Below are 27,548 nucleotides of genomic sequence, written 5' to 3'. Positions count from 1 at the left end.
TTGACAGCTCATGATTTTGTGTCTTTAGTCCTGTATTATGCCCATATCTTGTCCCAAGTAGCGAGATAATATGTAAAATCATGTATATTATTATTATTAGACATCTGGTGTCCCCTTCTTAAACTCACTCCGTGAACCATTGAGGTAACTTTACTTTTTCCTTATGCACAGTTGATCTTTTCTCGAGAAATAGTTCAATTACCCATACTAAACCCTGATAGTATTTGACAGGTGGACATTAATAATCAGCTCTTAGTCTGTTTTTTCCACAAAGGGTTTGTGAAGGTTAAGCTTATTCTTGTCTTGCTGACTTCAAAATAAGTTTGAGAAAATGTGCATAGCTTAAAAGTAACTCAACAGCACTGATTTTCCTCCGCACTGCGCCCCTCTACACACACTCCCACCCACCCACTCACACACACCACTGTAGGTCTTTCTTTTAACAAGTAAATTGTTATGTTTAGGATTAATTCCCTAACCACTTTCCATCGTACACATGCAGATACTTCCCTTTGGATTCAGATGAAAAGTGATGTGCTATGCTCCATGAAAATGCACTTGAAAATATTGACAGAAAGGAGTTTGTCAGCCACTAAGTAATTGCTATAGCAACTCTATCATCATGATAAGAAACAGACAAACTCAAAAACTGGAGTGAAGGAAAACACCAGGAACATATCAAAACAGAATTTTAATTTCAAAGTTATATGCAGGTTTTTCCTTGACTATACACAATTTAAAAACTGTAATTCTAATTGCGTTTGTTTTCTCCTTCTCGCTTGCATGATGATGATGTACACAGACAAGAATGCATGAATCAGCTTTAACTATCTTTCATATTCCTTATGGAAACACATTAGTACTGCCATAATTGCCTTAGATAGCTAAAATTTATATAATGGATTGAATGGTGAGCCTGTCCCTTTGGTAGTTCATGAATAGGCCATATCATAGAATATCAGGGTTGGAAGGGACCTCAGGAGGTCATCTAGTCCAACCCCCTGCTCAAAGCGGGACCAGTCCCCAAATAAATCATCCCAGTCAGGGCTTTGTCAAGCCTGACCTTAAAAAGCTCTAAGGAAGGAGATTCTACCACCTGCCTAGGTAACCCATTCCAGTGCTTCACCACCCTGCTAGTGAAAAAGTTTTTCCTAATATCCAACCTAAACCTCCCATGCTGCAACTAGAGACCATTACTCCTTGTTCTGTCATCTGGTACCACTGAGAACAGTCTAGATCCATCCTCTTTGGAACCTCCTTTCAGGTAGTTGAAAGCAGCCATCGAATCCCCCCTCATTCTTCTCTGCAGACTAAACAATCCCTGTTCCCTCAGCCTCTTCTCATAAGTCGTGCTCCAGCCCCCTAATCATTTTTGTTGCCCTCCGCTGGACTCTTTCCAATTTTTCCACATCCTCCTTGTATTGTGGGGCCCAAAACTGGACACAGTACTCCAGATGATGAGGCCTCACCAATGTCGAATAGAGGGGAATGATCACGTTCCTTGATCTCCTGGCAATGCCCCTACTTATACAGCACAAAATGGCATTAACCTGCTTGGCAAGAAAGGCACGCTGTTGACTCATATCCAACTTCTCATCCACTGTAACCCCTAGGTCCTTTTCTGCAGAACTGCTGCCTAGCCATTTGGTCCCTAGTGTGTAACAGTGAATGGGATTCTTCCGTCCTAAGTGCAGGACTCTGCACTTATTCTTGCTGAACCTCATCAGGTTTCTTTTGGCCCAAACCTATAATTTGTCTGGGTCCCTCTGTTTCCTATCCCTACCCTCCAGAGTATCTACCACTCCTTCAGTTTAGTGTTATCTGAAAACTTGCCGAGAGTGTAGTCCGTGCCATCCTCCAGATCATTAATGAAGATATTGAACAAAACCAGCCCCAGGACTGACCCTTGGGGCAGTCTTCTTGATACTGGCTGCCAACTAGACATGGAGCCATTGATCACTACCCTTTGAGCCCGATGATCTAGTCAGCTTCCTATCCACCTTATACTCAATGCATCCAGCCCATACTTCTTCAACTTGCCGGCAAGAATACTGTGGGAGTCCATATTAAAAGCTTGCTAAAGTCAGGTCTTATTTACAAATATTAAAACAGATGTCCTTCTAAAAACACACGTGGCTTTGACCTAACAGTTTCTGACTGGTGGAAAGAAGTCTGTCATTTTAATAAACAAGTGTGAATTCTGGTGAACTAACTAGCTGTATAAAAATTGATCCCTGTATTTTTATATGTTCTTCTGTTTGGTTGATTTTTCTGCTGGTTCCTACTGTTGGTGCAGCTTGCTCAAGGGCTGAGGCAACTACTGATTTTTAAGAAATAGAGGTGTTCTCTGAAGTGATATGCTTCATTTGCATTATTCATTCAAGCTAGGGACAATGACCTTAAGATTTGAATCAAGGAATGAAAATTTTAACTGCTGCTCTGATTTGTTTCACATACTTTGTCAGGGTCTGGAACAGCAGCTATTAGACATCCTCACCCCTCTGTATATTTTTACAAATTCATGGAAATGAGGTGAGACTAATTTCTACTGTATTCTGTGCTTCCAGCATTTTATAAGTACATCTCTGGATTACTGTGATTCTCATCAGCTGCCTAGAATACTTCTGTGTAAGCAAGGGCAGTTTTGGAACATACAATCATAATAGCTAGTACTAAACTTTGAAGATACTTGTGATCTTTTAAGGTCAAGTAGAGGAAAAGGTAGGCAGAGGAAAGTCTGTAGTGCACCCTATTTATGTCCAAATTAATGCAGTGCTCCTTATTGTGTTATCTCATTACTTTTTCTTAACCTTCTTAAGATGAAACTGAAGAGAATGAAGAAGTTATTACTTTAGTGGAAGTTTTTGAGAGTAGGCAGTATAATGACATGTATTTCAGTTCCTATGGGAAAGGTGAAACTGGTCAACTGCTTGGAAAGTAAGAGATGAGGGCATCTACAAAGCTAGTGCCAAGGGCAGGAAGCCCTTGTACCATGTTATTGGGAAGATGGATCTTGCTGTGCCAGCTGACAGATGAATCAGAAACTGTCAACACGGTTTGTTTAAAAACAAAACAAAACTGTGAAGAGTATATGGAAAATTAATCAAGGGAATGTATGGCCCCCACCCTTTGCCGGTTGCTTGTCTTCTTTGGCTTGGTCTACACTGCAATTTTAGGTCGAATTTAGCAGCGTTACCCTGATTTAAGCCTGGAACCGTCCACATGACAAAGCCCTTTTCTTTTTTTTCCTCCAATTTAAAGGGCTCTTTAAATCGATTTCTTTACTCCACCTTCAAGGGGATTAGCGCTGAAATCAGCCTTGCTTGGTCAAATTTGGGGTAGTGTGGACGCAATTCGACAGTATTGGCCTAGGGGAGCTATCCCAGAGTTCTCCATTGTGACTGCTCTGGACAGCACTCTCAACTCGGATGCACTAGCCAGGTAGACAGGAAAAGGCCTGCGAACTTTTGAATTTCATTTCCTGTTTGGCCAGTGTGGTGAGCTGATCAGCCCAGGTGACCATGCAGAGCTCATCAGCATGATGTGCACATTGCCCAGCCCATACTTTGTGAGAAGTCTATGTCCATGTCTATGTCCTCATCACTCTTGTCATCGTGCTGCCGTTGCCTCCTCGCCTGGTTTTGCTTTTACAGCTTCTGGTTCTGCACTGAAAAAAGGCGCGAAACAATTGTCTGCCGTTGCTCTGACAGAGGGAGAGGTGACTGATGACGTGGCTTACAGGGAATTAAAATCAACGAAAGGGGTGCTTTGCATCAAGGAGAAACATAAACAACTGTCACACAGAATGGCACCCTCAAGGATTGAACTCAAAACCCTGGGTTTAGCTGGCTGTTGATTTCACAAAACAAATCCGGTCGGTTTCTTGTTTTGATCCACTCCATCTAGCGTTTACATCTTAGGCTGGCAGCAGACGATGCAGTACGACTGCTGGCCATCGTCATCTCCTGGGTGCTCGGCAGAAAATGGGAATGACCTGGCTGAGTCATTCTTATGTCTGCCCAGGCGCCTTGACCGACCTCACTGAGGTCGGCTAAAAGAGCACCCAGGAGTACGACGATGATGGCTACCAATCATAATGCATCGTCTGCTGCGAAAAGGCAATGAGCTGCTGCAGTGTAGCAATGCAGTCCCATGTCTGCCAGCACCCAGGAGACATACGGTGATGGTGAGCTGAGCGGGCTCCATGCTTGCCATGGTATGGCATCTGCTCAGGTAACCCAGGAAAAAAGGTGCAAAACCATTGTCTGCTGTTGCTTTCACGGAGCGAGGGAGGGAGAAAGGGATCTGACGACATGTACCCAGAACCACCTGCAACACCGTTTTTGCCCCATCAGGCATTGGGATCTCAACCCAGAATTCCAGTGGGCAGCGGAGACTGCAGGAACTGTGGGATAGCTTCCCACAGTGCAATGCTCCATAAGTCGACGCTAGCCTCGGTACTGTGAACGCAGTCCTCTGACTTAATGCACTTGGAGCATTTTGTGTGGGAACACGCACAATGGACTGTATAAAAACAATTTCTAAAAAAACAACTTCTATAAATTCGACCTAATTTCGTAGTGTAGACATAACCTTAGATTGGTAGCTCTTTGGGATGGGGACTCTGTCTTATTGGCAGCATGACAGTTGACATGAGCTGAGGATCTGCTCCATGGTGTTGGTGAACAGCATTTAGGTCATTGTATAGCTTACCATAATATATGTAAAAATGATATGTAAAATTTCAAGTAGTTTTGAAGCCACTCAACTTAGAGAGCCTGCAAGGTTCAGTTCATTAAGAGTTTTGTTCTAAGAGTTTGGATTGCAAGGTATTGAATTCAAACCTTCAAGGAAAGTCACTTTGCCATATCACAGTTAATGGCCTTCACCAGAACCTGGAACCCTTGTGTAATGTATGGGGAAGGGAGGTAGTAGTCTTGTCCCTACTCTTGTTGTGTCTGGATTCCATGGCTCCCATCCCTGGATCTACTGAATTTGCAAACTGTCCTTTCCAAAATGTTGGCTTTGAGAGAAGCGCCATGCAGGGTAACTTCCCTCCCCAGTTCTGAGGGTGGGTTCTGATTTCAATAAGGTAGAAAGTAGTTTTACATATGCAGGCAGGCACGACAGTCAGCACTGGAAAATTGTTGTGCTGGAACATCTTTTGACCAACACGGTGTCATACACTTTCAGTGTAGAAGGGTCTGCCATAGTGTTACATCATGCTAGTTAATGTGGTATAACTTGATGTAATTTACCAGTGTAGACAAGTCCTGAGAGAGTTTACCCTTCCTTCCAAATGTTCTGCTTGAAGATGCTTTGGAAGATAGTGCCCCATGAGATCTAGGTCAGATAAGTATAGTAAACGTTTTTGAGTTTCGTAGCAACTACATTCTAGCAATTAGGGATGTTCACCTTCTAGCATTCTGTTACCAGGAAGTTCTGAAAGTTGGCTAGCTATCTACTATGCTTACCATCATGGAGTGCTACCTGTACATGGCAACTTAGTAGAGCCTATGCAGAAAATCCTTGGGATTGAGGGGATACAGAAGCCCTACCTGTTGGCCTACAAAACATAGAAGATGCGGGGAAATAGCCAGACTTGTGAGAGGCCAGTGTAAGCCCAGGAGGCAGTGGGAAGACAGTCAATAAGGAATGATCCCAGGTCTTGAGGCTCTGTAGGGAGGGTGTAGGGAAGGATGTCAGCTGGCTGAGTAGAGAGAGCATGTCCCAGTAGCATTCATGGAGTTTTACCATTCTATAGACTTCTTCCCCTCATACTGGCAAGGAATAGGAATCTCAAATTCAATCTCACTGGAGCAGATTTAGTACAGACATTTTTCATGTCTATTTGCAATATATATGAACGTGTAGCATAGCTATCATCTGTATTTGTACTTGTTTAGACTGTGCATCTTTTGCTTGTAATTTAAGACATTATCAAGTCTGAAAAACTTCAGATCTTGAAAGAGTTTTGAATCTTATGTTTCTAAACTAAGAGGATGGTTTGATGATGTATCTTTAGTTTTTATATTCCATGGAATTTATTTTTTTAATCTTCATTACTATATGAAGTTCTTACATTTCAGTTTAGATGTACAAGTTTTGTCAAAAATGGTGTGTAAAATATTTTCACAGAGAATTCAGGTCATAATTGATAAACAATATTAGAAATGTTGATAATGGCTTCCTAGAATCAGAATAATGTGTTTTTAACAAGTGATGTGCACCAAAAAAATGTAGGGTACCCAAACACATTTGTTACTGCAGTATGTAAAATTCTGGGTTTTATTTTGTAGCAGTAAATTATAGACTATAATGCCATTAATATGTATCTTATAGTACTGGAAATAATTAATATTTAGCAGACTCCATTTTAAAAGTTTCTTCTATTTTGATGTACACCTCTACCCTGATATAATGCTGTCCTCGGGAGCCAAAAAAATCTTACTGCATTATAGGTGAAACCGCGTTATATCAAACTTGCTTTGATCTGCTGGAGTGCGCCGCCTCGCGCCCCCCCCCCCAGAGTGCTGCTTTACCATGTTATATCTGATTTTGCATTATATCGAGGTAGAGGTGCATATTATGATTTCCAGCATTCTTTCTCATGTTAAGTATATGGAAGTGCTCTCAAGGCAGGAGAATCTTTCAAAATGAAAGCAACTTTAAGAGCAGTCACTGTGTGGCTGCATTTTTAATTTTAATCTGAACTATTTTTATATTTACTGTATATCTAACACATGAAGTTAAATGTTTGTATTTTACTTATTTTGCTCCACAAAGTGTTAAGTGAATATAGGAAAAGATAGCTATCGTTCCCAGTATAAGTGGTCTCTATCTCTACAATGAATATAATCTTGGAACGGCTTTTGGCTATGATGTTAACTAACACTCTGTCCTGCTCTTTGCAGTCATCCTGTTCCTCCCAAGAGAAGTTACACCAGTTACCATACCAACCAACACCTGATGAACTACATTTTTTGTCTAAACATTTCTGTACCACTGAAAGCATCGCCAGTGATAACAGATGCAGGACCACACCAATGCGCCCTCGATCCAGAAGTCTCAGGTGAGTTCAGCTGTCTGGAAATAGTGGCTAAATCTGAATCTGAACACTGCTAGAGCATCATGGTTCTATAAATTTGGGGCATTAACCAATATGTGATATTTTAATAATTCCTGAAATGTATTATAATTCAATTTTGATTGTGTTTGAGGCTGAACCAAACTCCATTTAATTAATTGTTACTTTAGGTCCTCTTTATTGGTTAATTTTCTCATTGACATTGTAATTTAGATTTTAATGGAACAAAACTAGTAACTTCTGGCCACTTAAACTGTGATAATGGCTTTTATTCTACTTCTGTGTGCAAGTGTTCATAGGATTCAAGCCTATATGTGCAAGAATAATTGAAAATATTATTTATATTCTAAGTGTCCTTCGTATAAAAGAAATAGAAAAATGTGTCGGAATGTTATGGGGTGGGCGAGGGGAAGAATTTATTATGCTTAGCTACGGAGCATTTGAATTTCTTGCTCCCCAGAGACCAAGCCCATCCTATTTCCCATACTCTGGAAATCTATGCAAGATACACTTTATTAGTAGATCAGTTCTTACCTATCAAAGTACTATACACTGTACTATTTGGAGAATGCAAAAAGGCAATATCTCTAATCTTTCTAGGACTGAAAAAATAGTACTTAGTCACTTCAGAATTAAAATTAATGTTGCAGGTAGCAAAACTGTCAGAATTCACAACTTCAGTGAAATATATTTTCGCTCAATTTTTTCACGATTGTTCTTTATTTAGAATTCTGTGTAGATTGCCATGACTAAGTTGCTACCTACATAATCTATAGAGCTGTGGAATAAAGTAAGAGGAGATGGGTTTTTTTGTTCTTTTAAAAGATTACACATGGAAAACATTCTTCACCTACCAGTACAATCTTCTGTCTCTGCCACTTCATTTTCCAGTTTAGAAAAATACAAAATTCGTAGTTTAGTTTATGAAACATGCACAGTCACACCAGACAATAATAGCCAAAGTGCTTTCGGAGATGTTACTGCTGTAGTTGAGTGGTCTACTGAACTTAAGTACTTAATATGTTGTTTTATTTATACAAATAAGTAATTTGCTTGGGTTGGCCATGATAGTTGAAGTTCCTAACACCTTGATATGTTAAAGTAAATTTCAGTCCTCATTTTTTGTCCTTTTGAACAAACCAAAAGATCTCATTTTTATCATGCTATAATATCTAAAAATCCCATGTATACAATATTTTTTAAAAATTTGGTGTGCTGGAGAATGCCTTCCTCTTTTTCTTTCTGTACATATTTATGCGAGACCTAAAGTGGTTGTGTAGCCAGATCACATCCCAGACAAGTAACCAATTTCTTTGTGGGGGGGGGTAATTGATATGGGAGAACTGCTTCAGACCCTGCCACATCACTGCCTCCATATCAGATGAGGTACCAAGTGTCGGTCACCTCAGGCTATTTTCCTGTAAATCTCCTGCTCCTTTAAGGATATAATGCTACCAGCATAGGTAGCACAATGCAAATATTTGGTACTGTATGTGTGTATCGGCTACACGTTTATTTGCATTTCAAGATGGAAATAGATCTGTTGGGTTTATTTTATTGTTTTTTCTCTGATTTTCGATTCCTTGGGATTATCAATTCTTCTGTTTTGCAATTCAGGAATCACAGCTTCAGACAGCTGCATTGCTGTTCTGTATCCATCCCCAGTGAGCCACTAAATGGGCTGAGATAGCCACAAACACCTATTTATTGGCCAGCTCATTTAGTTGATGCCAGTTTGCCTAATGAGTGGTTGATATGGGACTTGACTAATAAAGAATGAAAGAGGTTAATATAATTAATTCCAATCAATGTGGATTTATGGAAAATAGATCCTATCAAACTACCTTGATATCTTTTTTTTTTTTAATGAAATCACAAGTTTGGTTGATAAAGGTAATAGTGTTGATGGTAATACACTTAGACTTGTGTAAGGCTTTTGCCTTTGTACCACACAACATTTTGATTAGACACCAAGAGCAATGTAAAATGAACACGGTATACATTAAATAGATTAAAATCTGGTTTAGTTGACAGACCTCAAAATGTAATTGTGAACAGGAAATTGTCATTGAGCGGGGATTGATTCCTGGCCATATGCTTTTTAACATTTTTATCAATGATTTAGACGAAAACGTAGAATCATCACTGATACATTTTCAGATGACACAAAAAAAATAGGACAGTTCATAGCTACAAAGCAGTCTGGACTGGTTGGTAAACTGGGCACAAGCAAAGAACATGCATTTTACTACATCTAAATGTAAATGTATACATCTGGGAACAAAGAATAGAAGCCATACTTTCAGCACTGCACTAGGAGGACACCATCCTGGGAAGCAGTGACTTTGAAAAAGATTTGGCAGGTCCTGAAGGATAATCAGCTGAACATGAGTTGCTAGTCAGTGCAACGCTGTGGCCAAAATGGCTAATGCGATCATAGGATGCATAAACGGGAATATCAGGTAGGAGGCTAAAGGTTATTTTACCTGTGTAGCACTGCTGTTGGAATACTGCAACTGCTGCTGGAATAATGCATCCAGTTTTTATGCCCACAATTCAAGAAGGATGTAGATAAATTGGAGAGAGTTCAGAGACGAGCCAGGAGAATGATAGAAGGATTAGAAGACATGCTTTATATTGATAGTCAAGAAGCTCAGTCTATTTAGCTTAACAAAGAGAATGTTAAGGGTGACTTGATTACAGTGTATAAGTATCTATATAGAGAAAAAATATGAGGTCTTCAATCTAGGAGAGAAAGGTCTAACACAATCCAATGGCTGGAAGTTCAAGCTAGATAATTTTCAGACTAGAAATAAGGCTTAATTTTTTAATAATGAGAGTATTTAACAGTTGGAACAATTTAGAATCATAGAATATCAGGGTTAGAAGGGACCTCAGGAGGTCATCTAGTCCAACCCCCTGCTCAAAACAGGACCATTTCCCAACTAAATCATCAATTTGTCAAGCCTGACCTTAAAAACCTCTAAGGAAGGAGTCCCACCACCTCTCTAGGTAACCCATTCCAGTGCTTCACCACTCTTCCTAATATCCAACCTAAACCTTCCACACTGCAACTTGAGACCGTTACTCCTTGTTCTGTCATCAGGTACCCCTGAGAACAGTCTAGATCCATCCTCTTTGGAACCCCCTTTCAGGTAGTTGAAAGCAGCCATCGAATCCCCCCTCATTCTTTTCTGCAGGCTAAACAATCCGTGTTCCCTCAGCCTCTCCTCATAAGTCATATGCTCCAGCCCCCTAAACATTTTTGTTGCCCTCTGCTGGACTCTTTTCAATTTTTCCACATCCTCCTTGTAGTGTGGGGCCCAAAACTGGACACAGTATTCCAGATGAGGCCTCACCATTGTCGAATAGGGGGGAATGATCACGTCCCTCGATCTCCTGGCAATGCCCCTACTTATACAGCACAAAATGGCGTTAGCCTTCTTGGCAACAAGGGCAAACTGTTGACTCATATCCAACTTCTCGTCCACTGTAACCCCTAGGTCCTTTTCTGCAGAACTGTTTCCTAGCCATTTGGTCCCTAGTGTGTAACAGTGAATGGGATTCTTCCGTCCTAAGTGCAGGACTCTGCACTTGTCCTTGTTAAACCTCATCAGGTTTCTTTTGGCCCAGTCCTCTAATTTGTCTAGGTTCCTCTGTATCCTGTCTCTACCCTCCAGAGTATCTACCACTCCTTCCAGTTTAGTGTCATCTGCAGACTTGCTGAGAGTGCAGTCCACACCATCCTCCTGATCATTAATGAAGATATTGGACAAAACCAGCCCCAGGACCGATCCTTGGGGTACTCCACTTGAAACCGGCTGCTAACTAGACATGGAGCTGTTGATCACTACCCGTTGAGCCTGACGATCTAGCTAGGTTTCTGTCCACCTTATAGTCCATTCATCCAGCCCATACTTCTTTAACTTGCTGGTAAGAGTACTGTGGGAGACTGTATCAAAAGCTTTGCTAAAGTCAAGGAATAACACATCCACTGCTTTCCCCTCATCCACAGACCCAGTTATCTCCTCATAGAAGGCAATCTGATTAGTCAGGCATGACTTACCCTTGGTGAATCCGTGCTGACTATTCCTGATCACTTTCCTCTCTTCTAAGTGCTTCAGAATTAATTCCTTGAGGACCTGCTCCATGATTTTTCCAGGGACTGAGGTGAGGCTGACTGGCCTGTAGTTCCCCAGATCCTCCTTCTTCCCTTTTTTAAAGATGGGAACTACATTAGCCTTTTTCCAGTCATCCGGGACCTCCCCTGTTCGCCATGAGGTTTCAAAGATAATTGTTTACCAATTGTGGTGGATTCTTCATCACTGGTAATTTTTAAATCAAGATCAAGTGTTTTTTCTGAAAGCTATGTTCTAGGAATTACTTTGGGGAAGTTCTATGGCTTCTGCCATATAGGAGGTCAGACTAGATTATCTAAATGGTTATTTCTGGACTTGGAATTTATGAATAAGTAGCTATTTTGCTTTGGTTATATAAGATTAAAAATATACTTCCATGCCCCATCTGAGGAAGAAGTGGCACCATGAACATAGTAAACTGTCTGCACTCTAAAATATAGTTGTAAACTAAAGAAGTTGCATGGTTGGCAGTAACAGGCTCAACACTTCAAGGCAGCTTTAGGCTCTGCCAGTATGTAGTAGAAAGGGGCTGATTTTATAGTTGGTTAGCAAATACACCTGTCTAATGAAGGCTACAGTGTCTTTTGATGCAAGCAGATTGTATAGAAATATAAAAACTTCTTTCTATTTATGCTAAGACAAGTTTAAAGGGATGATTTGCTTTACTTGCAGCCCTGGACGATCTCCCGCCTGCTGTGACCATGAAATAATTATGATGAACCATGTCTACAAAGAAAGGTTCCCAAAGGTAATGAATTATATTTAAGATACCCAGTATCTAAACTAATAGGCAGCATAGATTTTAAATAAATGATGTTTTTGTTATGGGAACTAATGATCTAAGCCAGTAATGGCTTTCATAAAGCATCATCAAACCCTTATTAGAAAGATGAAAATCACAATAAAAAAACAATCCCTGCTGAGAACTGGACATTCATTTAGCAAAGCTGCTGAACAGATTTTGAAATAAATCATGCTGGTAATATACATTGATGATTGTCTGGAAAGGTATCATACAATAGTTTGTAGTTTTCAGTTGCTGTAACTAGGTATTCAATTAGTTTGAACTTTGCAAACAAAAAGAAAATGTGTCCTTCACTCAGAATCTTGTGTAGGATCCAGAAACACATTTTTCAAATCCCTTTCCGATATTTCTCTTGTTTCCCAAAGGTTCGTTATATAATGATTTTTTTTTTTATTGTGAAAATCATTGAACTGCTGGAAGTGCTTTGCTATTGGATGCTAAGCAATGGATGGCTATTGCCTCATCTCAAAGATGAGGAACAAAACTGACCCAAGATGCAGGTGAATGCAGGTGTGGGCATTGGCAGATCCCTGTGTGGTTCTCTAGAGTCTGATTTCATATAACAAAAAAATAATTAGAACTGGAAAGCCGTTACTGTTGCAAAAAGAACCTTCAGAACATGAAGTGAGTGTAACTCTTTCAGAGACTTCTGCCTGAGTTTGCAAAGAGATTAAACTGTAACTGAGACATTCAACTGAATGTGAGATAAGAGTGAGAGAGCCTCAGAGTTATGAAAACCAGAGTTATGAACGACCAGTTAACCACGCGTCAGAAGTACACAATCAGGCAGCAGTGGAGATCAAAAAAAGAAAAGGGGTGGAGGGAAACACAGTATGCTACTGAGTTAAACATAAACTATTCAAAAATAAAGGGACAGCAGCATTTTTCTTCTGCACAGTAAAGTCAATGTTCACTTGTACATTGTTGAAGGAACAACCATAACGTTTTCTTCAGAGTTATGAACAACTTCCATTCCCAAGGTGTTCGTAATGCTGAAGTTCTACTGTATGTGGTATTGTTAAAAAAATGTGCTTATATATTACAGTTCAGCAGGAAAAAAAGATATAGTTATACATGGCAACAGAAATACCAGCTGGATTTATGTATTTTAATGCTGTTAGCATGCATAAGGTTTAGTCAGTAAGGTCCAGATTTTAAAAGGTATTTAGATGTCTAAGTACCATGGATTTCAGTGGGAGTTAGGTGCCTGAATTTCTTCAAAAATCTGGCACTAACTCTCTAAAAGAGAATATTCCCCTGGAAATATTCACCATTATTCTATATAATGTTTTCTTGATACAACAAATATAAAGGATAGATAACTATTATGTCTTGCAGTATATGAAGATTAATTAAAAAAAAAATGGTAGTCGTCCCCTACCCCAGAGTTCATATTTTGTTTTGGCTCTGTAGCAAAAGCTAACGTCCTAGTGTTCTTAGTGCACAACAAGTAACTGCCACACAACTTAGCATGACTAGCAGTCACCATTAAAGAGGCACAGAGTAGAATAACAGGAGGAGAATTGCTGATCAGCGTTGGTAGAATAATGTGGGGAAATGGAGTGTGTTTGCCCATTCTCTAGCTGGGCAAATAAGTGTTTATTGGTTGTTCACTTTCATGATCACCCATTTTCATATATAGTGTTAGAAGACATTTTTAAGCTGTTCAGAAATTTATTTAACCAGGAAAAATACTGTTTAAATGGTAATAGTTTCAGAAAATACTGATTAAATCTATCAATATATTTTTTTTGTAGGCCACAGCTCAGATGGAAGAACGGCTTCAGGATATTATCACCAGCCATTCTCCTGATAACATTCTTCCCTTGGCAGATGGAGTGCTCAGCTTTACCCACCATCAGATCATTGAGCTGGCTCGAGATTGCTTGGATAAATCCCATCAGGGCCTCATTACGTCACGATACTTCTTTGAATTACAGCACAAATTAGACAAATTGCTGCAGGAGGTATGAACCATGCACTGTGCAAAGATAATTATATTTTTGTTAAAAAAAATGTTCAAATATGTTTGTTTAACAGTAGTTGCTGTGAAATAATTATGGCTGCTCTACTCAAATAGATGCCAACGTCGTGTAAATTAGTGGGTTTATTCAATGAAATGACCTGTAGAAGAACCATAGGGCCTTATGGGGTATGACTCAAGGATAAATGGATTATAAAGACTTTTAGACTCAGTAACATTTTCTAATACATTGCAGGTTATAAATTGCCGGTGTGTATATGCACTCCACAATGAAGCGACCCCCTACTTCCATCTATTGTGGATAAATACGCCTTTCAGATTATATGGCTTCCTAATTTCTAGCAGGGGTTGAGGCAGCAGACAGCAATCCTTAGTCTTTCATTAGCAGCAAGTTATTTATACAGAAGTTTGTAATGTCTCCTTACATCTCAAAAACCAACCTTAATAATAAAAAAACAAATTGACTTCAGCATAAAAACATTAATAAAAATCTGCTTTAAATAATCAGTTGATAAGAGAAATCTGAAGCCCAAGTTAGCAAACAGGATTTGTGCTGTGACATGAAGCTCATCAAATATATAAATAAACCTTTTTTTAAAACAAAGGACCATGTTGTGTCCTTGATCCATTGTCTGGCAGTTGTGCATATGGACTGATGGTACAGTGTGCCTCAGAGGCAATCTGGAAGACAAATGGATTCAGTACAGTGAAATATACCAAGCAAGATTTTCTTAAGATTTTGTTTTGTTTTGCTTTGCTTTTATTTTAAATACACAAAAGTGTCAGCCTGTGTGTTAATAGTTTGCCTGTTTCCAGACTCTGCTGGTTCTGGGGTAAAACCTGATTAGTTTACATCAAAAATACACTTCTCTTACACTACTTACTGCTGGTACCAAATTTCCTTTTGTTCTTCCCCCTATGTCCCCTCCCCTCCCAAAAAAAAACAAACCAAAAACAAAACCACTGCAAAAACTGTACAACAGTGCACCATTTCTGTGTGTACAAGTGTGTTACTTCATTTGTAAACCTATTTCTTTTCAAAGTATTATAACTATTATCTGAGTGAATTTTACAATATTCATCAAAAGCTAAAAACATAAAATAATTGTAGTGAAATTTACCTGATGTAGAACCAAGCTGTGGAAATATACTTTTGGTTTCTTAGGATGCATTTGTTGTCTGTTCCCAACTGTGACATTGAGTGGAAAGCTGTGGCTCCTACTGCTACTTGGCACCTTGTGGTTGCTACCAGGGAAGAGTCCCCTGAGGTTTGAGCAGCTTGATTTAGCTGACATTTTTGTAATATTAAGGTCAAGGCCAAGTTGAGTTGAATACTTTCCTATCTCACCCTTCTTTCACATATATGGAATCTTCTGTGTATATTCCTACCTACCTAGATGCAGAAGTGTGCAATATTACTTTTATTTTGGCCAGTGATTAAAACAGAAGTACGCTCAGTCCATTAACATTTTCCTCCTGAATGTAGCTGGCAGCATATACAATATGAGTGTTTGCCTCTCATTAGCATTTTCTCAAAGCTAATGGTAGGAGCATTGCACTGAAGTTTGTTCAGTTTTCTTTGAAACTTCACAGTTAGATTACATTTTCTTCCACCATGTTTTTAATTATTGTATTAAGCATGGGATTGCTATTTAGCTTGGAATTGCTATTTAGCTTGGAATTGCAAATAAACTACTTTAATATAAAAATTGTAAGATTTTAGTTTGTTTGAATTTTCTTTGTATGCTTGAATATATGGCACATAGCACAGAATAAGCAGTAAATGAGATTTGGAATTTATCCTGCAGCTTCTATTATTCGAAGCAAAGAAATGCCTTTTTGATATATGAGCAAAGGACCATCAATATTTTTCAGCCAGAAGAAAGAACATATGGCTTCTTTTGCATTCATTAGGTATCATAAAGTCTATTCTTTGTTGCTTGACAAGAAAGTTTGAAAGAAATTTGAAATGCAGTTCAGACCCTTGTGAAAATTCTCTTTAAGTTCTCTAGAAACACATTTTCTTTTGTACAGATTCTTTAACATCATTATTCTCCTTTCATCATCATGTTCTTTGCAGAACTCAGTTTCCCATTTGCTGCACATACCTGTACTCAGTTCCTTTATGCATGGATTAGCATAGTTTCATTATATTTGTACATCTCGGTGTGGTCATTTTAGAATTTCATGGCCATCATTTAATCCTAGGAAATCAGTTTCCATACCACATGGATGCTGCTAATGTTTATTACATGTGTTGTTGTATCTTTTATTCCAAGGGATCCTAAAATACACAAAAAACTGGTATAGAGAAAACTGTAGAAATAGACATCACCTCATGGTGAAATGCAGCAGCCTCTGTTGTACAGCTGTAGCTATAACAGTGCACGGGAATATGTTGGTAAAAACAAACAATACCTCCATCCATCTGAAAATACAATAACCTTTATTTTGATACTATCATGTTAGAACCATATATTTGCAGTAATTTTGCAGTGAAGTTAGGGTAAAAATGGTAAGCCTTACGCAAATGAACGGAGAATCTTTGCTATTACAGTAGGCTTTGTGAAAATGAATTATTGTGCATGCTCATTAGTGCTTTTTTAAGTACAATCAAGTGGCTGTTTCAAAAGCTTAAGCCACATTATAAAAATCTCATATATAATGTCATTTTTAATAACAATGGTATTAGGGAACGGGCTGGAGTTGATTAGATCACTGTAAAATATACTCAGGTTAGGCTTTAGCCACAATGTAACTAGAAATGTCTTAACTTGTTCGAATCATTTGGGTTGGCCAGTCATGTTACAAACCATTAGTCTGATTTGATTTCAGAGAAGCAAGAGATTTCACTCTAAAAATCCTGATTTCATATAGAAATGTTGACTCAGTTTTTACTACAGTATACTAAATGACACAGCCGTAATACACAGCCCATTCTAATAATTTTTGACAAAAAATACTGATTCACCTTGAAGCCATATGAGTGAAAATCGATAGTAATATATCTGCCATGTGAATTGAAGTTACCCTGTTCCATGTTGTAGAAATTTTGACTGCCTGAGCTATGCTGCAAGGATTTCAAATGGAGGTTAACACTATAGTTACAAACTGTATTTAATATCACTGATTGTATTTGTGGTCATCATATTAACATGCTTTCTTGACTGGTATATTTAATGTAGGAGTTTTTAATCATCCTTTTCCTTTGACTCTCTCAGGGTCAAGAGCGATCAGAAAGTGGAGAACTGGCATTTATTAAGCAACTAGTCCGAAAGATCCTCATAGTCATTGCTCGTCCTGCACGCTTATTAGAATGCCTGGTAAGCTGATGGTTATTGTAAGCAGGATTCTCATTTGTTACTGGTGGAAAGCTTGACTATTTGGGGTGGTATTAAAGGCCAGCAATAAAAGTATATTATTTAGTATGTAAAAGTATGTTATACATTCTTTGGAACTTTCCAAAGTTGTTTTTAATACGAGAGCTCCTATCCATAGAATTCTGATAACTTTCATTAGTGCCTATCATTCTGAATTCCTTTTTATTTGAATGCACTATATCTCATATTGCACACACAAACTGCATTAGAAGAACTTTATCAAAGATGAAGTCAAACACTCCAAAGATAGGAAATACCAGGCAATGTTAATTCGGTCCCCTTGTGTGTATGCATTATGATACAGATGAAGAACCGAAGGCACAGAGAGATTATGGTAAATTTGTATCAGAGGGTAGCCGTGTTAGTCTGGATCTGTAAAAGCAGCAAAGAATCCTGTGGCACCTTATAGTCTAACAGATGTTGATGGTAAATTTATTCATTAATTTTAGATGCTGATTTTGAGACAGGACCTGCGCTTTCAGAGTATTTTGCATTATAAAGCACTTCATATGTTCAAAGTATAGCTCTCCTTGGCTTCAGTTGCAGCTATGAGCACTCAACACTTCTGCAAATCAGATCTTAGGGTCTCAAGTCAGGCAACTAGAAAATGAGGAACACCTGGTTAGGGACCACATGTGAAAATTTTGGTTTCAGTAACTTGCCCAGCATCACACAGGAACTCTGTGGCAGAGACAGGGAAATAATCCAGTTCTCCAAGGCAGCATACAGCTATCTTTAATCACAAGTCCCTTCTTTCTCTTTCTGCAGTCCCTGGCCTCTTTCTCTACACATCTTCCAACTTCTACAACAAATGAAGCCAGGGTTGTACAGACAACCCTGAGTCATCTCCAGAGCAGGCCCCTTACTGAATGAGGCAGGGATCGTCAATAAAATACCATACGATCTGTAGTAAAAGGATGTATCATAATAGATATGCAGAAGGAGGAGGGCACAGGGAACCTTAATTGTGGCATATCCTAACTTTTGATTGCTTGACTTAGCAACCTTAATATTCATTCAACATAGTTCTTTGTGTGATTTCTTAGCTTTTTGAAAAAACAAACTGGGAAAAAAAATTCAAAATGTTGTGGCATATTGACATCCACGTGGTGGTTCAGCTAACAATATAACTGATGGCAGTAGTATGTGGACCTGCACTTGGGAGTGGTGGAGGGAAGGGGTTGTCTAGGTTTCAGATATTTGCTGGCAGCAGAGAAATGGTGAGATTCAGGAATCTTGGGTTCCATGCCAGATACTGGAGAGGAGTATGCTTTAGTGAGCACAGATTCTTTTGCCCATTGCCCCCAAATATGACCTTTCCTGCCCTATCCCTTCCAGCCTGTCCTTGTCCAAGTCCTGTCTCTCCTCCACCCTTGGTTCCTTGCCATAGTCCTGTTCTTCACATCTCAGGTGTCTCCGCCCAGTCCCATTCCCCTTGTCCAGCCAGTCCCAGTCTTCCCTGCACTCATGGCTCCTCATCCTATCTATCTCTCACCCACCCATGTTTCCCATCCTTACTGGCTCCCATGCTCCTCGTCCATTCTCAGTCTCACCCTTCCACACCTCCTCTCTGGCTCCTTGCCTTAGTCTTCCCGTCCCTGTCTCATTGTTTGAATCTCTCTGCCTAGGTAGTCCCAGTTCCCTCCCCACACCCTGGCTCTTTCTCGGCTCTGCTTCCTCACGCCTCCAACCTCCTCCACTCCCTCCTCGCCGGGTCCCAGTCCCCTTGCTCAGCTAGTTCTAGTATCTTCCCCCGGCTCCTCATTCAATCTCGGTCTCTCCCTCCCATTTGCCTTCTTGCACAGGCAGTCCCAGTCTCCCTTCCAGTTCCCCTCTCCCTCCCAGGCCCCTTGTCACATTCTAATCCCTCTTCATCCCTAGGCTCAGCCCTTGTTCTCTCTGAGCAACCTGGGCCCAACAGGGTGGGCTCTGATAGCACAAGAGAAACAGGTTCTCTGCTCTCTTTTCTGAGTCCCTGCTCTGGCGTAGCTCATGACGGTTGCATGGAAATTCCAGTTCAGCCGCAGGTTGGTTCATGCCTAGTGTAGTTGGAACCTTAGAAGAATTTTAGCTGTAATCTGGCAAGTCTCATTTGTGAACAGTGATTTTTTTAAGGTTTGTAACTTGGCCCCAAAGAAAAAAAAATTGGCAGGTTTTGACAGAGACAGCAAAAGGTATATCACGGACACCTATCATATGCAACATCCTTTGCCAAATTTCAGACTCTTCTCCAAAGTATGGGGGAGGAGGGGCATGTGGGCTCTAAAATATCTCAAAAGATCTCCACACTTTTTTAACATGGGCAAGATAACATATTCTTGGAAATGCTGAACCATTTTGACTGGTGTTTTTCCAGAAAAATTCAGCCTGATACAGACACTGAGCTTGAAAATTTTCAGCCCAACTAGTTAGAATTTAGCAACGTTTTATAAGTAACTGAATACCGGGTCTTATAATGGGAAATGTTGAGCAGCTTGAATAATAGATGATGCTGCCAGTCCCACTGTTTCTAACTAGGTATGTATACCAGGCTCATGGTATCTGAGCACCTATTTGTATTCATTTGTTAATCGAATGAGTAGAGCTTTCTCTGCTTTTGGAAGTGCTGTGAGTTACTACCAAATATTTAAAAGTTTATTCATTTCTACTGGGTTTCTGTATCTGAAAAAGGTAATGTGAGGGTAAAACTTGAGGTCAGAAAATAGATAACTCACTTGCAATTGTATATACATGAATGTGATTAAAGTTATCTATCTTAAAACTTACTCTGATGTGTTAACAAACAGAGGTGGAGCTGTACAGTATTTCCACTGTCAATGCAGATGGGGAGAAGAAAATGTCATGATATCTAAGGGGAACACATTAACATGTAAGACGAGCAGCGTGGCAGAAGATAAGGCATTTAATGTTTGTTGTTCAATTCGGACTGAAGAGATGCTGCTGAGGTAGGGACTGATGGTCAGTGGAGCATCAGGAAGAAATATGCAATGGCTGATGTCAACACCAAATCACAGTGAACTGAGACTAAACAACGAATGTATACTCTAGAACTCTATTCCTACTTGGGGGTGGGGAGGAAGTGGGAGCTTTTGGGAACCTGTTAAATATTGCTTCTGGAATCTGAGGTGGAACTAGTGGCCTGTTTGTCCACAATGAGGTCCTTGCCATAGTTAGCATGCTTATGTGAATTTTTATTGTGTTTACACTGGGTCAACCTTTGAAGATCCTTAGAAGCTACAACTAATAAATCTGTTTTTTCTTTTTCCTCCAATACCTGCTTGGTTGGTAGTGTGACTTTTAGAGAATATTTCAGACTACTTCTTGGAAGACTGCACTGTCTTTCCTATTCACTTCCAAGTAAGAGTATAACAGTTGCCATAATGGGTCAGACCAATAGGTTGTCTAGCCCAGTATCCTGTCTTCCGACAATGGTTGGTGCCAGATGCTTCAGAGGGAGTGAACAGGGAAGTTATTGAGTGATCTGTCCCCTGTCATCTGGTCGCAGTTTCTAGTAGTTCGACGTTTGGGGACACCTAAATCATGGGATACCATCCCCGACCATCTTGTCTAATTGCCACTGATGGACCTGTCCTCCAGGAACTTACGTATTATTCAAAGCGTTGATGCTCATTTATAAATCCTACCTGGTTTGCATCCTCTCTACTCCTGTGAAATCAGCTGGAGTACCCAAGCCAACAGTCCTCAGAATGAACTTTTATGGGCTCAATGCAGCATATTCTCTTTGGAAGACCTTCACCTCTGGGGGTTTGTTTCCCAGCTGATTACCAGAACTAGTCTTTTGACCATCAGAATGTGATATAAGGGGCCATCTCTTTTCTCTAGCTTACCCCTAAGGGCATGAAGCAGGTGTGTAATTCAGTGATGAATGACATCAGCTCAAAGTTGACATTGATCAATAAGTTAAATATTTTTAAAATATTGTGTGTGCAGAAGCTCCAGTGAATGCAGTGGTATTTTCTTCAGCTTCTCCCAAACATATAGGTTGCTTGTCTCACCTACTGGATGTGTGTTCCCTGGCCCAACCCCTGCTCAAAGGAGGACCAATCCTGACTAAATCATCCCAGCTAACTGAAATGTGCTCTCTGTGGTCTCAGGTTGTCCTTCTCCCCAGGCAGCTGGCTGTAGGAGAACCAGGGAGCTGAGCACCCAGGTATCCTGCCTGCCAGGTTTCCACCAAAAGCTTTGATGTATTCATGGAGAATGTTTCAATTCTCCTGAGTCGGCATTTTATGATCGGTATGTGTTGGGGGAGAACTGTTATGTCAAAATTCTTTCAACCAGCCCTAGTTCTAACCCTGTTGCTCTTGCCTCAGTTAATGGTGGACAGGGAGATAGATAGGAATGTAAGGGATTTGTGAAATAGGACACCTCTGACATAATTTAACACAGGAAAATTTGCAGTTTGGGAGAACACGAAATTAGGATAACTTTATATTTTAACAAAAAAGCAAATAAGAAAGCTGTCTCTGATAACTTCCCTTATTCATTCCTATTCTTCCTCTTGTGTATTGTCTATTTAGATTGCAAGATAAAGAACTTAAATTTAAGGAGCTAGGAAAAGAGGCTTAGGTGTTCTTTTGATTTTCTTATACATCTAACACCCTTTTAGTCATGGGATAAATAGTAATAATATAGTAGATTGTGTAAGAGTTTTCATTTTCAGATGTGAAGTCCCTCGCAAGGTACCAAATTTTCAGTAATATTCTGGCCTTTGTGATTTAGGTCTAGTGCTGTTGATAGTTTTTTTAATTTAATTTTCTTAAAATACAGTACACTTTGATTCATTAGAAGTACCTTAAAATTGCAGTTAGGGGAAAAAGGAGGGCTCTGGGATGTATGTACATCTGGTATGTGTTTATATGAACAGTGGCTTGTTTTACCCATACAGGCATGAGAGGTTAGGACATCTTCCACATGTGACGTGTAATCACTGAATAACATATTGATGATCATAGACTATTCAACCAGTATTACTGTGAAAAATGCTGAAAAAATTGCTTCCTGCCCTTTATATGACGTATTAAAGTGTTCCATATTACTTAAGCAGTGCAGCACCATTGAAGGGGTGGGGAGGCCATAGATTTCCTCTAAACAGTATGCCGCCCATCAGTCAGACCACCTTCTTCCTCTCTAAGGTGTCTCCATTCCTTCTTCCCACACGCAGGCGGCAGTGCAAGTCCTCTTTGTCTGCTACCTTCCCATGAGGCCTTATACCCATCCCCTCCCAGGAGCTCCTGCCTTCCTGCTGGCAAGCCTCTGGTCCAACCATCTCACTTTTCAGTCCTTGGCACGGAGAGAAGCAGAAGTCTCAGCTGACAAGGTTTTGGCACATTGAGAGCCTGGCACACAGAGTGGGACCTGGGTGCTTGTGCTAGCAGCATTCCCAACCACGTACCTGCATACCGTACTTAGAAGATGGCTACACAGCACCTGCCACTGCTGTGCATGTGAACAGGTTACGGTAGCTGGTTGCAATGTGCCAGGTTGTTTTTTCCCACTTGTAAAATTTAAAAATTGCCCAGCACATTGCAGCTGCTAATGGGTAAGGCAGTAGGAAAAACAGCCAGGCTGGTCAAAAACCAGCCAGGTGGCAATCCCAGCCTCTTAAAAATTGTCAGGCTATGTCCTGGGTGGTCCTTGGGGCTCCGTGGCCTATGTTAATAATAGTCTAAAACATTGCAATTTGCAGCATGTTACTGTAGTGTTTTGGACCACTAGTAATGGAGTGATGTAGTATTGCTTTTAATTAGGTAAGTAACAAAAAGCTTGGAGATGTAAAGGAAGCTTTGATGTGAGAGTTTAGGAGTACAGTTTCTAACAAGGAAAATTATGGTGAGTATTTTTACTTCTCTTCCAGGAATTTGATCCTGAAGAATTTTACTATCTCTTGGAAGCTGCAGAAGGACATGCTAAAGAGGGGCACGTGATTAAAACAGACATCCCTAGGTATATTATAAGCCAGCTGGGTCTGAATAAGGATCCTCTGGAAGGTAAGTGCGTATCATGGTCTAACCAGCAATTACCAAATCAAGATGATAAGAAATGGAATTATTTCTGCTATGCTTCTTGGTCTCTGTGATGCAGTGTGTGCGCATCCAATAATAAATCCAAGAGGGGAGTGTTCGGTGCACGAGTGAAGGGAAAAATACAAATATTAAGTACCATAGTTTACACCTGCTTCGAGAACAGCTCTGAACATTATTAGTCTCTCTAGATTTCTGAGCTTCCGTCACAGATCTCTGATTTTATTTTTGAAGATTGCCTTGAGTTTTTAATGGAAATGCAGCAAAACGATCTGATGATATAACTCTCCATCACTCTAACCTGGCAATACAAATCTGCATGTACTAACTGTGGCTAATAAGATGGTTACTGTCCACGATTTGATCACAGATGAAGCCCCAGGTTCTGGATGTGTAACTGAGACATTACTGGACAAAGCAGAGGTTCTTTACTAGACCTGTTGTGTCCTGAGAGGTGCTCCATTGAGTATGAGTGAAAAGAAGGTTGGGAAAATGGTGCACCTTACTGGTTGCATTTGACCTTACATGTAGGAGGTTTTCTGTTCCCAAACTGGATTTGTGTGTGCCTGCTTTGTTTGAGAGCCCCATGATAGGGCTAGCATTCTGTGTTGTGTAGCCTGCTACATCTCAGATTCTCCAAAGGTGCTAATTGATTTTCTTGCACTGGCATTCAAATTACAAAGCCTTATTATCCTGGGTGATTTCTATGTCCATGAAGATGATTTTACTAGGTTGACTCAAGATCCCATTAGTTGCTGTTTCAGTACAGAAATCTCATCACTTGATCTTGTTTTACGGACAATGCCAGGGTGAATTAGAATTGCGCCTGTTTCTTGATGAGACAGTTTCCTCCTCCATTTTGAAGCCAGAGTCTACCATCCGCTGACACGCTTTATAATTCATCCTTGGGGATTAATGGAAGTGTTTAGGTATCAGAATGCTCTGAAGAAGTTGGCTCAGGGTCAGTGCATAAGCACTGGAGGCTGAAAATCAGGAAGAAAATGTTCATAAGAAAGACAGAGAATATTATGCAATTGCCTGTCTGCCTTTTTCAGTGATACTCCAGGACAGAGGGGTTCAGAGACGGTTGGTGAGAATGGTTAGAGACATGGCAAAACTCGTGGAGAATACCACAGGGAGGACACCCATAAGAGGGAATATATAAAATGAATAATAGAGAAATAGATATAAGTACAATATCATGTATATAATATAAAAGAACAAAAGAATATTAAATGGAAGTGAATTTAAAACTAACACAAGGAAATATTTTTTTCACACAAGCCCATACATAGCTTGTGGAACTCATTTCTGCAAGAGATTACTGGGACCAAAAGCTTAGCAGGATTAAAAAAAGGGTTGGATATATATAGGGATTACACTTTACATATGACTGTTGATAGTCAGGATTTAAAACAAACTGAAGAGTTTTGGAAGGCCATAAACCAATTTCTAACTAATGGAAGTTAGGAAGAAACTGCCTATGGGCAGGTCATTCCACAGTTGTCTTCTGCAACATTAACTCAGCCCCTTTCTCAGATGTTTCACCTAACTTCCCTCCTGCCTACACACAAAATCCTCTCACTTGAGTTTAGTACTGCTTTAAAGTTGGGCTAACTGGCCCAGCTGGTGGCATGGGTTACAGCTTGGGTGCTGTTTTCACTTGGGCTGGTAACACTTGAGGTCAGAGGCTAAATAACTCAAGTGTTGACAGTGCTCTACTGCCTTCCCACAATTCTCCCCATGCCCAAAAGGACAGACTATTTCTCCCGCAAATCACTGGAAAAGAATGAGTGGCTCAGCTTACTGTAGCTCAAAGAACCATGGGACAGGTGGACCTTTGGTCTGACCCAGTATTTCTGTGTTCCTGTTGTTCACATATGTGGGTTGAATTAGGAGGGTTTGATTTTCTGTGCGAGTCTGAGAGTCTGTGTCTTTGAATGTTATAAGCCCGGTTCTGTCACCCATGCTAATTGTCACTCCACAAATAGCCCCCTGGACTTCATTGAGGCCACATGTATGGTACTCAATATGAGTGAGGGATTTGGCCCTATGTAAACTTCTGGTAATTGAGAGAGGAGAACACAATTTCTTTAATTTTTTGTTTATCTATGAATAGAATAATTTGTCAAACAGAATGTTTGTCTTTGTACTTTGAATAGATCACTTTTATACATTTTTTATATAAATTAAACTAAATAGTGTAAAATATAGCTTTAATTTTTAAATGGTTTCAGAGTTATCCAAATCTATCAGAAAAATGGGCTAAGTGGGGCTGTAATATGTAATGTGAATTGCTGGGGAAGGGAGATTACTGACCTTTGGTTAAATGGGAGGTTCAGAGAAATGGGTTATTCTGTACATCTTTTAAATGTTGATGCTCTGTAAATTTATCATAAAATAAACTAGGTCATCTAGTTCACACTGATGCTATTTCTGCTCCCCACAGAAAAGTAACAAATATAAATATCATGAATTGCTTGTTATTGTGTCCAAAAAAATCAATTTTTTTGTATCTGTATAAATAATTTTTTTAAATGTCTCTTAAAAAGTTACATCTCCATCCACCATTTTAGTTCAGAAGCCGAGGTTAAAAAATATGTGTTAGTGGTATTATACATTTCAATATAGTGATTTCACAAAGGAATGTTTGGAAACACACCTCTCTCTCTCTCTCTCAGAGCATTATACTGAGATCATCCTGTTGAAAACTCTTAAAATTTTGCATGGAGAAAAGATCTAAAAAGCAATAATAGCTGTTATCATTCAGAAATGTCACCCTGAATCACTATTGGATTTCTAGACAGTTCATTAAAATGTGTATACAATGTTGGCAAATGGTCACAGAAAGGATTTCCTTCCCCTTGCAAGGGAAGCTGCCAATGTAAACCCTTCTCTACTTTTTCCGTCTTTGTTTGCTGCCATGGCCATAGTATCTTTTCTTCAAGTGAAATGGTGCGTGCATTACTTGGAGATAATGCCAGATAAATGTATAGTGTACTGAAAGCAATACCACAACAGATTCATAACTTATCAGAAACTGGTGGCTGCATTTCTGAAAAGTTCCCTGGGGAGAGATTTTTCCCTGTGGCTTTTAAATTACCATCTTTACCTTTTTGAATCATGAGTCTTCAGAAATGGTTTAAATCAATGAAATAAAAAGGGCAGATGTTTAATGGTATTTAGATGAGTTTTAAAAATCTCTTCAGGCATTGCAAAATGGTTCCTTAGTTCCCTGCTTCAGAAGCTGACTCTTGGTTCCATTCCATTACTACCTACTGTTTGCAAATAATATGCACTTCTCAGATAATAGTTATTTTGTGAAAGTTCTGTTTAAAACAGAACCATTTTTAATTTGCTATTTATGAAAGCAATTTGGGCTGAGAAGGCTGTCAAAGTACATTATACTGATTTGGTTCTCACCCATCCAATAAAGGCTACATCAACACTTCCATTATAACCCCCTGCCTCTCCATCAGATTCACAGCTTTATAACTTGGCAGTAGAATTCACTCCAGCTTGAATCTTGTTGGTATAAGAATTCTTAACCCAGGCGAATTTTTTTCGGTTTAAATTTTTAAAATATAATCGGAATATTAATAAAAAATGTACTGGTATTGACTGATTTTCTTGTACTTCTGTAACACAAAAAAAATCTGTTTTTTTCAACATGACATTTTACAGACTCTTCTGGTTCATATATTTTACTAACTTGTTCCTTGTGTTTTAAAACTAAAAACGTACAAATCATCCACACATGGGAGTAACTTTTAAAAACCCATATAGTATTTCCCTATCAAGAACTTGTACTTAAATTTGTTCTGGTGAATAAAATAAGTCTTGTACAAGCCTCAGAACAAGAATACTACAGTTATAAAGTTCCGTAAGTGTTAAAATGATGAAAATGTCCAGTTAATTTATATAAATATTCCATTATCCGTAGAGTTTCCACATTCAGTTGACAATATTGACATGTAAAAATTAACCTTACAAATTTCTGGCAACCTTATCTCTGATCCATAGCACATACTCTCAAACTCTTTCCACATATACTTATGAACTAAAATGTGTATCTTCAGTTGTGTAAAGTATGTAATTAACTATGTATA

At 39.4% G+C, this 27,548-nt stretch overlaps 1 protein-coding gene across 7 annotated transcripts in view; it reads left to right on the top strand.

Moving 5' to 3' along the window:
* Nucleotides 1-27,548, top strand: part of MAST4 (microtubule associated serine/threonine kinase family member 4) — a 342,363-nt gene that overhangs the window by 250,865 nt on the left and 63,950 nt on the right. For all 7 annotated transcript variants that reach the window (XM_030566014.1, XM_030566020.1, XM_030566019.1 and 4 more), the window contains 5 exons: nt 6,915-7,072; nt 11,899-11,974; nt 13,789-13,998; nt 17,237-17,338; nt 23,274-23,406. In XM_030566014.1, coding sequence (XP_030421874.1) covers nt 6,915-7,072; nt 11,899-11,974; nt 13,789-13,998; nt 17,237-17,338; nt 23,274-23,406 — 679 coding nt within the window. The remainder of the gene's footprint in view (nt 1-6,914; nt 7,073-11,898; nt 11,975-13,788; nt 13,999-17,236; nt 17,339-23,273; nt 23,407-27,548) is intronic.

The sequence above is a fragment of the Gopherus evgoodei genome, chromosome 6 (genome assembly GCF_007399415.2).
Source record: "Gopherus evgoodei ecotype Sinaloan lineage chromosome 6, rGopEvg1_v1.p, whole genome shotgun sequence".
NCBI classification, from domain to species: domain Eukaryota; kingdom Metazoa; phylum Chordata; order Testudines; family Testudinidae; genus Gopherus; species Gopherus evgoodei.
Note: the sequence above shows the minus strand (reverse complement) of the source record. Positions and strands in the feature narration are given on the sequence as shown.